General features: G+C 38.1%; 2 protein-coding genes and 1 pseudogene across 3 annotated transcripts; 1 reads left to right on the top strand and 2 right to left on the bottom strand.

Moving 5' to 3' along the window:
• Positions 1–564: 564 nt before the first annotated feature.
• Positions 565–1,777, top strand: LOC148916761 (uncharacterized). The gene is made up of 3 exons (XM_089052279.1): positions 565–842; positions 884–1,164; positions 1,380–1,777. Exons 1-3 carry the CDS (start codon positions 565–567, stop codon positions 1,775–1,777), a joined length of 957 nt encoding a protein of 318 aa, XP_088908405.1.
• Positions 1,778–4,844: 3,067 nt separating this feature from the next.
• LOC148916760 (LEAF RUST 10 DISEASE-RESISTANCE LOCUS RECEPTOR-LIKE PROTEIN KINASE-like 2.1) lies at positions 4,845–6,881 on the bottom strand (annotated as a pseudogene). The gene is made up of 4 exons (XR_016127239.1): positions 6,057–6,881; positions 5,907–5,927; positions 5,798–5,815; positions 4,845–5,614 (listed from the first exon to the last, which is right to left on the bottom strand). The product of XR_016127239.1 is annotated as an LEAF RUST 10 DISEASE-RESISTANCE LOCUS RECEPTOR-LIKE PROTEIN KINASE-like 2.1 (transcript).
• Positions 6,882–9,591: 2,710 nt separating this feature from the next.
• On the bottom strand, positions 9,592–12,023 carry LOC148916759 (rust resistance kinase Lr10-like). Its single transcript, XM_089053002.1, has 3 exons — positions 11,318–12,023; positions 11,010–11,036; positions 9,592–10,894 (listed from the first exon to the last, which is right to left on the bottom strand). The coding sequence occupies exons 1-3, from the start codon at positions 11,985–11,987 to the stop codon at positions 9,795–9,797; spliced, it is 1,797 nt and encodes a 598-aa protein (XP_088909128.1). The 5' UTR covers positions 11,988–12,023; the 3' UTR covers positions 9,592–9,794.
• Positions 12,024–12,112: the final 89 nt, after the last annotated feature.

Genomic DNA, 12,112 nt, shown 5'->3' with positions numbered 1-12,112 from the left:
AAGCTGTAGATGTCGACTTTGTTCTTAAGTTGATTTCAGGATTAGGAGTTTTGTTTTCAGCTTAGTTGTATTTCTTTATACTTAGTCCAGGTGTCATAGCTTGATTGGTTAGATAGTGAATGGCTGAGATTGCATAGATGAATTGCATCCAGTGGTATGCTTGTGCTAACGACTATATTCTTCTCACACCAAGAGTGTGAGATATTATACTAAACATTGAGTAATGAGAATGTTCTCTCTCGCTACACGTATAGCAGAGCAGTCTTGGATTTCATCAGACTCTCTCTCTCTTCTCTCTTCTCTCCAAATCATATTCTAAGATCCTCAAACTCTAACATGGCCTCGTGAGAGCGAGGTTGCATCATCCAAAAGTGGGCGTTGTTCTGTGAAGAAAATCGATCAAGGTGTGCTCATTCTAAGCTCACGGTCGATGAGTCGATCAAGGGTCGAATCTGAAAACATCTTGTTTTCCGGTGATTGATATCGTAATGGTTTGGATCTGGAAGTTCAGAGGCTAGAATCCCCATTTTCTCAGGTGAGAACTATGAATTTTGGAGGATTAAAATGGTAACCATTTTCGGATCATATGGTTTATGGGGTTTGGTAGAGAAGGGGTTCTTAATCCCAGATTCAAAGACGAAGTTGGTCATCTGGGATGGTTCAGAAGAAGAAGTTGATGAGAAAACAGCTGCGATTCTCATGAAGGATGCGAAGGCTTTGGGTATCATTCAATCTGCTGTTTCGATCAGATTTTTCCCGAATTGCACTGCCAATCTGACTCTGCAAAGATGGCTTGGAATCTGCTATATTCAGAATATCATGGTGGAGAGCATGTTAGATCGGTAAAGCTTCAAAATCTTAGACGTGAATTTGAATACACTAGGATGCGTGATAGTGAAACCTTATCTGAATATCTTACTAGACTAACTGATTTGATTAACCAAATGAAAACATTTGGTGAAGTTCTGCCAAATGAGAGGCAAGTTCAGAAGGTGTTAATTAGTCTAAGTAAGAAGTATGATCCTATATGCACTGTGATTGAAAACACAAAGACACTAGAAACTGTGGATTTGCAGGAAGTAATTGCAATTTTGAAGAGTCAGGAGCAACGGCTTGAAATGCATAGTGTTGATACAACTGAGAAGGCATTTGCCTCATTCACTTGTGAGTGCAAAGGGTCAGAACAAAAACACTTCTCAGTCTGGTTCATCTAAGTCACAGAAAAGCTGGAATTCTAAAGGGAAGTCATGGGAGGCAAAAGACAAGTCACAGCAGAATAATTATTCTGCACAGAACCACACTTCAACTCAGTTCTCAAATCAGGAAAACACAAAGCCTCAATGCAAGGTGTGTTCAAAGCATCACTTCGGTGAGTGCAGGTATAAGGGAAAACCAAAATGCTATAACTGTGACAGATTTGGACACTTTGCTAGGGGACTGCATAAAGGAGCAAAATGTGCGTAAGGCTAATTGTGTAAATCAAATGGAGGTAACAGGAAATCTGTTTTATGCAAATTGCTCAACCACTGAGATCAAAGCAAATGAATGGTATATTGACGAGTGGTGCAGCAATCATATGACAGGAAATTTGGAATTACTGGCTGATGTGAGAACTAATGTAGCTGGGAAAGTACAAATGCCAACTGGTGCACTAGTGAGTGTAGCTGGTATTAGTTCACCGAGTATTGATACTGACAAAGGGCAGGAAATACATCGGAGAGGTTATGTACCTGCCAGGATTGAAAGAAAATCTGCTAAGTGTTGGGCAGATGGATGAACATGGGTATTGTCTGGTGTTTGGAGAAGGAATGTGCAGGATATTTGATAGTCCATCCATGGATTACCTCATCACAAAGGTGGAAATGAAGAGTAACAGATGCTATCCTGTCTCTTTTCTAGCTGGAAAATAGTTACTAATGAAGACTAGCTTTCTTCAATCCCCATGGATTTGGCACAAGAGACTTGGTCATCTGAATTTTGGAGGATTGAAGCAGCTAAGGGATAAAGAAATGGTACATGGTTTACCACAATTGGAAGAACAAAGTGGTGTGTGTGAAGGGTGCCAATTTGGAAAACAGCACAGAAATGTTTTTCCAAAAGATCAAGCACAAAGAGCAAGCAAAGTACTAGAGCTAGTACATGTGGATCTCTGTGGTCCCATGAGAAATGAGTCTGTTGCAAGGAACAGATATTTCATGCTGATTATAGATGATTTCACAAGAATGACTTGGGTATATTTCTTGAGAAACAAGTCAGAAGCCTTCTATTGTTTCAAGAAGTTCAAGTCCATGACTGAATTACAAACTGGACACAAGGTGAAATGCATAAGAAGTGACAGGGGTGGAGAGTTTCGTCTACTGATTTTTTGGAGTTCTGTGAAGCTAATGGCATTCAAAGGCAGCTTACAATGGCCTATACTCCTCAGAGAATGGAGTAGTTGAGAGGAAGAATAGAACTGTCATTGAGATGGCAAAATCAATGTTACATGAGAAGGGAATGCCCTATGTCCTATGGACAGAAGCTGTCCATACATTGTCTATTTATGAACAGATGTCCTACCAAAGCTCTCAACAACATTACTCCATTCAAGCATATAGTGGAAGGAAGCCTGAATTGCACATTTGAAAGTGTTTGGTTCTCTGTTATGTTCATGTGCCAACTGAATTGAGACATGTGGAACCTAAGAGTACAAAGGGAGGTTTGTGGGATATGCAACTTGTGAAAAGGATATAGAGTTTTTGATCCTATTTCTAACAAGCTTTATCACAAGGGATGTGACATTTGATGAAGAAAAAGCTTGGCATTGACAGACAAAGATGGTTCAGTTATGATATCATACTCAATTGAAGACCAAGTAGACTTGGATTTGAAAACTGAGTTCTGAATGAGAACTCTACTGGTACACCTCAAACTTTGGATATGCAAGAGAGCACTTCATCAACTCCAGATGATATAAGCAGTGAAGAAAGGAGAACCCAAGCTTATGATCACACCCCTCTAAAATGGAGAAGGCTAGATGATGTTCTAGCCGTGTAACTTGTGTATCATGGAACCAGAAAAATATGCTGATGCTGCTCAGGATGAATCTTGGCTTAAGGCTATGGAAGATGAACTGCAGATGATTGAAAAAAATGAAACATGGGAATTGGTAAATAGACCAACCGAAAAACCAGTGATTGGAGTTAAGTGGGTGTACAAGACAAAGCTGAATTTGGATGGCTCTGTGCAAAAGAATAAAGCAAGATTAGTGGCTAAGGGGTATGCTCAGAAGCCCGGACTGGATTATAATGAGACTTATGCACCTGTAGCCAGATTGGACACCATTAGAACTCTTGTTGCTCTAGCTGCCCAAAAGGATTGGAAATTGTTCCAGCTTGATGTGAAGTCTGCTTTCTTAATGGTGTGCTGCAAGAGGAAGTTTATGTCACCACCAAGGTTTTGTAATTAAAGGCAAAGAAGACAAGGTTTATCGTCTGCATAAAGCTCTTTATGGTCTGAAGCAAGCCCCAAGAGCTTGGTATGGAGAGATAGACAGCTACTTCACTCACTGTGGTTTTGTGAAAAGCTTAAGTGAAGCAACTTTGTATACCAAAGTGAGGGGAGATAAGGAGATTCTAATTGTGTCTATCTATGTAGATGACATAGTGTACACAGGGAGCAGTCAAGCATTGTTGGCTGAATTCAAAGAAGACATGATGGCTAAGTATGAGATGACTGATTTGGGTTTACTTCACCATTTCCTCGGCATGGGAGTTGTGCAGACTGTGTCTAGTATATTTCTACATCAAAAGAAATATGCTAGCACCTTGTTGAGCAAGTTTGGTTTGACTGAGTGCAAATCTGTGACAACACCTCTTGTTGCCACTGAGAAACTAGCTAAGGATGATGGGAGTGGAGCTGCAAATGAAGAACAACATGTAGCATTGTTGGTAGCCTATTGTACTTAATTGCTACAAGACCAGACATTATGTATGCCTCAAGCTTGCTAGCTAGATTCATGCACTGTCCTACAAATAGACACTATGGAACAGCTAAAAGAGTTTTGAGATACATCAAAGGAACTCTGGACTATGGTCTTGAATATGTGAAAGGCAAAAGATCAATTCTAGTTGGTTACTGTGATAGTGATTGGGGAGGATCAGTTGGTGATTGCAAGAGCACATCAGGGTATGCTTTTAGTTTTGGAAGTGGAGTATTTTCTTGGGCCTCAGTAAAACAGAACTGTGTTGCAATCGTCATCACTGAAGCTGAGTATATCAGTGCATTGAGGCTACTACTCAAGCTATTTGGCTCCGTTTTGTGCTAGAAGACTTTGGAGAGCTTCAAACTGAAGCTACTCCATTGCATTGTGATAATATATCAGCAATTGCAATCACTAAAAACCCTGTATTCCACCAGAAGACAAAGCATATTGACAGGAGGTATCACTTCATCAAGGATGCATTGCAAGAAGGAGTAATCAATTTGGAATACTGTCCTACAAACGAACAATTGGCTGACATTTTTACCAAACCTCTGGCCAAAGACAGATTCAATTACCTCAGAGGCATGCTTGGAGTGAAATCACCTCAAGACTTAAAGGGGAGTGTTGAATTATAAGTTCTTAAGTTGATTTCAGGATTAGGAGTTTTGTTTTCAGCTTAGTTGTATTTCTTTATACTTAGTCCAGGTGTCATAGCTTGATTGGTTAGATAGTGAATGGCTGAGATTGCATAGATGAATTGCATCCAGCTGGTACTGTGCTAACGACTATATTCTTCTCACACCAAGAGTGTGAGATATTGTACTAAACATTGAGTAATGAGAATGTTCTCTCTGCTACACGTATAGCAGAGCAGTCTTGGATTTCATCAGACTCTCTCTCTCTTCTCTCTTCTCTCCAAATCATATTCTAAGATCCTCAAACTCTAACATTTTTGTAAAACAACTCTGGAGCTATGTATCCGATGGTTCCTCTTGCTGCAGTCAAAGTTAAACTGCTCTCATCTAATGGACATAATCTTGCGAGCCCAAAGTCAGAAACCTTTGGAACAAAAAGTCTCATTAAGAAGAATGTTGTGAGGCTTGATATCAAAATGAAAAATTTGCATCTCACATCCTCGATGAAGATAGTCAATACCACGAGCAACTCCAAGAGAAATTTCAAATGCTTTCTTGTAATTTAAGGTTGATGGTCCTTTGGAAAATATGTGTTTATCTAGAGACCCATTAGACATGAACTCGTATACAAGAGCACGCTTCGATCCCTCAACACAATAGCCAATTAGTTGCACCACATTTACATGATGAATCCTTCCAATTGTAGCAACTTCATTGATAAAATCTTGCCCATTTGTTTTGGACTTACCCAGCATCTTAATTGCTACAAGGCGGCCGCTTCGGAGCTTCCCTTTGTATACAGAACCATAACCTCCTTCACCCAATTTGTCCTTAAATCCCTTGGTCATTTTCCTGATATTTGAGTAGGAGTACCTTATTGGCATGAGGTTGTTGTGACTTTGTAAGAATTCTTCAATATTTCCATACATTGATAAGTGCCGCCTCTTGAATTTATAAATTAAAAGCGCAATCAGACACGGAGCCCCAAGTACAGCCCTAGCTCCAAGTGCTAGTCCTGTAAGGAAGTGTCGAAATGAATCATGGAAATATGTGTTGCTGCTACAACCAGAATGTATATGTAATCGAATACTAGAGACCAATTGTTTAACACTGCATGAATTTTCTTTCCTGGAAAGAGTAATTTTTATTTGCTGAGGATAATAATTGAGAAGAAAAAATAAATTGAGATGAAACTCACCAAGGACGACACCGAAATCTGCAAGAAACAGAGCGAATTAATTAATAATAATAACAATGCAGCTTAGACTGGAAGAAATTGAAAACAATATAGGATTGAGAGTCCTCACCATATAGATATGCGATGAAGCCTGCATCATCAAAGTCAAAAGTTTTCATCAAGTTTGAACTTTAGAATCTTGGCATGTTAAAAAACAGAACATGTGCCTACAGTTATGTTACCAGAAGAAAACAAATGAAGAAATCTTTGACATACTTACCACAGTATAAATCATAGCATTCATGAGAGCAATTAACTTTGTTGGTATCACTGTCGACGTAGCAACTAAACCAGCTTTGACCTCTACGGTAACTCTGCATCCATGTAAGTTCAAAGCCATAGATCATCTCATTGTGGATGTCTATGTAGGAATTGTTCTTTGTAAGCTGCGACGATGTCATTAACATAAGCTCTATGCGACAAAACTCAATCAAGTCTGACGCATTTAATCCTCCAACACTAACATATGAATGCCCATTGGAATTGGAACTACTCATTGCACCAACGCAAGGAGCAGTATCCACATAGAGAGGCGAATTCACCGGGCCTTCACAGGTCAGGAATATTATAGGCTTTGACAGTTTCACATAATCTGTGTCCCACCAATGCCCCTTACCTCTAGGTTGAGAAATCCTATACGGATCCTCATCCTCGTAACTGAAGTTAGACGCTGACAATGAATAATAGGGAACTGAAGAGCAGTTACCCTTGTGAAGATTGGCATCCACAACTCGGATGGTGTAGTTATTATAATTGATTGCCTGCACATAGTATTTTCCAGGATGCAAGTATAATACTGTAAGGTTGTTCTCACAAGACAGCTCATACCTTGAGTCACCGCACTTCTCTGGATCATCTTTTAGTCGGAAAGGGTGGCTTATGTTATGTTTGCCGCACCATGAAGGTTCACACTGTTGACGATAATCATCCTTAGCATTGCAACTCAAACCGCATAAGCTAAGAACTAAGAGGAGGGCTATGAATAATTGTGATGGAGAAGCTACTCTTCCTGCAGCCATGGGAGAGAGAGCTTCCAAACGTTGAGTATTGCTTGTGATATGTGTGGACTTTATATAATAGTAATACTGTGAAAAGCTGCAACAGGAGCAATGCGTGCCAGTTGGCAGAATTGATTTTCTAACTTGTAGAATACTGCAGAAGTAGTGGTTCAATTTCGTTTGGATACAGCCTTTCAGATGTGGGGACAGAATTAAAGGACATTGACCCATTTGCATGCAAATATACGTTTCTCAAAAAATAAAACCTAATCTCCCTATTTTCTACCATCAATTACAACTATCAAAAACTTTCACTCAAAGAAAATCTGAAAAACTCGAAACTTATATCTAAAATCTCCATTTGTCATACACATCTTTTAAGTCAGGGTTGGCCCATTAATTTTGGAGGTCTTGGGCAAAAATGAAAAATGTGGCTTTTTTTGTTTAACACTTACCTCATATTGAACAAAAATTATAATAAAAATATTCAAACTTAGGTGGTAAATAGGTTAGTTTAAGTTTTTTTTTTTTTAAAGGGCCCGCTGTATGAAAGATAAAGAAAAAAAGAGTAAAAAAAGGTCTAAATAAAACCCAAAAGGCATTAGTTTCACACATAAAGTTAAACTATTATTTTTGGGGTTTTTTTAGCAGTGTATTCAATTGAGATTTTAATAGATTGTTTTGAAGCTTAAAAGTCCAATGGTATCCAATTAGGATTTTTAAGTAATCAATAAAAATCTAGTGGTATTCAAATAAGATTTTTAAATAATCAATCCAAGTCTTGTGGTATTCAATTAGGACTTTCAAAAGATAAGAAAAAGTACGGTGGTATTAAAAAACTTACCAATTTTGTGGTATTTTGTTAAATAGTATATTGTATGAGACTTTTGAGTGGGTGATATTAATATCAAACCCCATAAAAAAAATCCCACCCTCCTATCCTATGCATGATTCTCACGTTTTTTGTTTTTGGGGAAGATGAACAAATGAAGATAAACAAGGTACTCATATCTTTACAAGAACTTGGTTTAACTAGATTTGATCCTTCTGTATTTAGTGGATAGATTCAGATAGCTGTCTTTGTTTTCTTTGCTTTCTCTAGTCTATCTTGTTTTCTTTTTCTCCTGGCTGTTTGGTTGCATGAGGTGCTTCCCGCCTTTCTTTTGGCTTCATGTCTATACTGTTTGTTCGCTTTCATCTTATGGATAATCTCTTTGCCCATTAAAAAAGGAGACTCATATGGCTTACCTTCAGACATCTAAACAATAATTTCAGATACGTTGCTTTCAATAGTTGTTCATATTGTGCAATATGCATGCTTTTTCTCAATAGATTTTCAACTCATTTATTTCCTTTGATTTATTTGTCTTTCTTTAGTCAATTTGTGGAATTAATTTGAGTGACAAGTGTTCTATACTAGTATCATGTCATAGCTGGACCATTTTGACTTGTTTTCAGCTGTCCAATTTCTTATTTGAATTGATTTAATTAACTTATCTGTTGTAAAATTTATAAATTCAATTAATTCAAGATTTTTCTTTCTTGTGGCTTGTTTCCTATGTCAATTCTCAATTCCATACCAAGTTCTCTATCCAAAACTTAATAGATGTATGGTTCTAGTTTAATGATAGTTATGTTTGAAGTTTGGGACTGCTATGGTTTTAGCTCTAGAACAGGATGATTTGAAGATAGCCATACATGACAAATAGTAATGATAACTTGAGCTAAGATTGGTGTAACTTCAACTTTCTGCTTCTTTAAAGGCTTGGCATCGTTTAACTAATGGATGAAAGATGGCTAACCCGAACCAATCCACACTTCGGTGAAATCTACTTTGGAGAATACAAGCAAGTCCTACATGAATTAAAATCATAAGTAAAATCTTGTAATTACAATCTATTAAAATCATAAGAAAAATCATGTAATTACAAATCAGGTTGAAATCTATTAAATTAAAATCATGCAAGTATAATCTATTAAAATCTCAATTGAATACACCCCCTTTAGTGTGTAAGGGAAAGGATACAATACAAAGCTCTCTCTCTCTCTCTCTGATGGAAAGTTGGGGCTTTGAGTTTTTCAGTTGGCCGGCTGAGTACTGGGTACTTTCCTTCCTTTGGGTAGGTGAAATCAGGGAAATGTGAATGGTGGATTGGTTCTTCTTTTTCATCATCAACACCACCACCTAAACAGATTTTCCGCAAGAAAATTTTCCATTCCCTTTTTTCTTTATGTGGAAAGCATTATGTGTAATGTACATGGGTTTTTCTTTGGGTCCAGTCCTTGCTATGATAAAAAGGGTTTCTTCATTTTAATTTACCTCAGAGGACATATCAGCAACAAGAGGAGAAACAGCAGCTGCACCGCCCAACCTGCTCATGCTCAGAACCTACATGTTGTGTAAACATAACAAATTCACACCCATTCCCCACACACAAAAAAACAAAAAAAAAAAAAAAAAAAAACAAAAAAAAGCTTTACTTAGAAATCCATGATTTGATTATCATTATCTAATCCAGCAAACAAAATGGAATGGCGGGTGGGGTGGGTTGAGTTGAGAGAATAAGGTCAGCAGACGCTGAACAAAATGGTGTTGAATTGGCAACTAACGACTTGCTAGTCATTAATGCTCGGACCCTCTTGGTAATTTTTGTTGTTGCATATTTATGGGCTAAACTAAATATCTATAATTTAAAAGATTTTTGTGCTTGAAGGTGGAAACTTGAATAAGAGTATACATAAAAGTATGCAAGACAGTTTCTAGGAAATCAGGTTTCTTTTGTGTTGCTTTTCGTAGGCGAATTATTCAATGGCAACCAATACATCTTTGGGGAATTCCATATGCTTTTCATTATCTAACACTACTTTCTCATCAGTTTATTCCCCGACGCTCTAGTTTATTTGATATTAGTCACAAGTTACAAAAACAATTGCACTTCTGACTAATCATTTTAACTTCGTCAATCTAATTCGGATATTACAGGTAACTCTTGGTGGGGGCGTTTTGCAGGTATTGTAACCCTGTCTCTTGTTGAAGCAGTCGATGAGAAAGGATTAGGGGGCATTTTTACATTGTCTTCTCCTTCCAACATTTGAACTACAGCTTTCATGGAAGGACGATCTACCGGGTACCACTGGATGCACCATAGCCCCACAATTGCGATTTTCTTTGCGATTTTAGCATCAGTCTCTTGCTCAACGTGGATGCGGATGTCTTCTCCTTGATCTAGAAGATTATAGATCCATTCGGGGAAATAAACTTGGCTGCTGTTCGCCTCTGTGACCTGAACATTTTTCCTGCCTCCAACCATTTCAAGTAACAACATTCCAAAACTGTACACATCTGACTTGTAGGACACGTTACCGAAGTTCCTAGAGAAGACTTCAGGTGCGATGTAACCCATGGTGCCCCTAGCAGTTGTCAAGGAAACTGCACTTTGATCGTTGGCGCACAACTTGGAAAGACCAAAATCAGAGATTTTTGGATTGAAGTTTTCATCCAAAAGAACATTGTGAGGTTTGATGTCAAAATGAAGGATTCGTTGGTCACATCCGTTGTGAAGGTACTCAATTCCTTTGGCTACGCTGAGAGCAATATATTGCAGCTTCTCCCAACCAAGGAAATGGTTGTTGCTGTCTGCTGATGTTATAAAATTCTGCAGTGAACCGTTTGGTGCAAATTCATAAACCAAAGCTCGTCTAAATCCATCAGCACAATAGCCAACCAATCGAACCACGTTGACGTAGTGGATTCGACCCAATGTTCCCACTTCATTGATAAACTCTTCCCCATTTCCTTTGGAATTGTTGAGGATCTTTACAGCAACAAAGATCTCATTGGAAAGCTTTCCTTTGTACACTGTTCCAAAGGTCCCCTGTCCCAGCTTGTCTCTAAACGTATTGGTGATCCTCTTTATATCAGCATAAGAGTACCTTGTGGGCTTGAGAGCTCTGTAATTTTCCAAAAATTCTTCAATCATGGTTTGTTTTCTGTCAAAAGTGTACAACCGATGGAGAGAAACAAGTGCCACCACAAATAAAAATGAACCCAGGATCACACCTACAGATTGTATATTCCGTCAAGAACCTCTATCTTTATAGAGAAAAAGAGATTTTGGAAAAAAAAGAAAAAAAAAAAAAAAGAAAACAGAGGACAAAGGGCATGCATGGCTCACCTATAACCACTAGCTTTGTTGAGGCACCTATAAAAGATTTAATGCCATTAGATTCTCATGTCCCCAAAATCGTTCAATCATTATTGTATTTTATTTTGCAGAAAAATCATATTCTTGGTTATCTTTATGTTATATGATGCATTACAGTCTATATGCCAGAAATTTCGTTCTTCTTTCTTTATTTTTTTGCATTTCCTATCTAATTCATGGTAGCTAATGCAACATAAGATATTTAATTGCATAAATTCTTGATGGGGAGCAAAGGGGTGATGCCTGACTAGTATAGTGATATGGATGAAAGACTATACCTTGTTTGCCCACTTTGAAGCACTCCGTTTCTGATTCAGTGTCATTGTTGTTCTTCAATTTACATTTTCCACCTTTCCTCTCACAATGTTTACATTCTGGTTTGAACCATTCCAAACGAAGAACATGTTCTGCCTCGAATAATATACCATATGGAACACTTGGAAGGTTATACAGTTTGGTACAAGACGAAATGGGAACTTCGTCGATGGAAAAAGATGAATATATAGCCAATATTTGGTGGTTAGTCCCACTAAGGCAGGGAATTTCATCATATAAATCTCTATCTGCTGGTGAACAATTGAATATAGTATAGTACTCCCCTTCGTCTTTGAATTGGAAGGCAGAGGCAGACAGATTAAGTTTATGAAGCTGCCTGGGAACACAACCATCTGGATCAACCACTTGAATTACCTGAGATTTGTAGTTGATATGAGTGACGGTGAACTTCACTGAAATTGGCAGGTCAAGCACCGTATTGTTGCTTCCATTGCAGGATAAATCAAATCCGGGGTAGCCACAGTGATCAGGCTGCTTGTCTTTGAGTCGAAAAGGGAATTTGATAGGTGGACCGAAGTCTCCACAGCGTAATTCTGAGCACTCATTTTGGCATGCTCCAATATTAACTTTGAAGCCTACCATGAACAACAGGATGAAGAAAGAAATTTTCATCTCTGAGGAAATACTCAACTTTTCTCTGCACCTTGAACATCTAATCATACTCCCAATCAGTTTTTTTTATACATCTTTTTGAAAGCCGCAGAATTGGTATAAACCTTATCCTCCTAATAATGACT

This window comes from Prunus mume, linkage group LG5 (assembly GCF_029339155.1).
Source record: "Prunus mume cultivar Tortuosa linkage group LG5, ASM2933915v1, whole genome shotgun sequence".
Lineage (NCBI taxonomy): Eukaryota > Viridiplantae > Streptophyta > Magnoliopsida > Rosales > Rosaceae > Prunus > Prunus mume.
Note: the sequence above shows the minus strand (reverse complement) of the source record. Positions and strands in the feature narration are given on the sequence as shown.

What these genes read in the sequence shown, in the direction of transcription:
- LOC148916761 (XM_089052279.1), top strand. Translation starts at nt 565, where the DNA reads ATGGTAACCATTTTCGGATCATATGGTTTATGGGGTTTGGTAGAGAAG. An exon ending in GTGGAGAGCATGTTAGATCG is followed by an intron (nt 843 to 883) that starts GTAAAGCTTCAA and finishes TGAATACACTAG; the next exon opens with GATGCGTGATAGTGAAACCT. An exon ending in GGCATTTGCCTCATTCACTT is followed by an intron (nt 1,165 to 1,379) that starts GTGAGTGCAAAG and finishes CGGTGAGTGCAG; the next exon opens with GTATAAGGGAAAACCAAAAT.
- LOC148916759 (XM_089053002.1), bottom strand. Translation starts at nt 11,987, where the DNA reads ATGAAAATTTCTTTCTTCATCCTGTTGTTCATGGTAGGCTTCAAAGTT. An exon ending in CTTCAAAGTGGGCAAACAAG is followed by an intron (nt 11,037 to 11,317) that starts GTATAGTCTTTC and finishes AATCTTTTATAG; the next exon opens with GTGCCTCAACAAAGCTAGTG. An exon ending in AACAAAGCTAGTGGTTATAG is followed by an intron (nt 10,895 to 11,009) that starts GTGAGCCATGCA and finishes TACAATCTGTAG; the next exon opens with GTGTGATCCTGGGTTCATTT.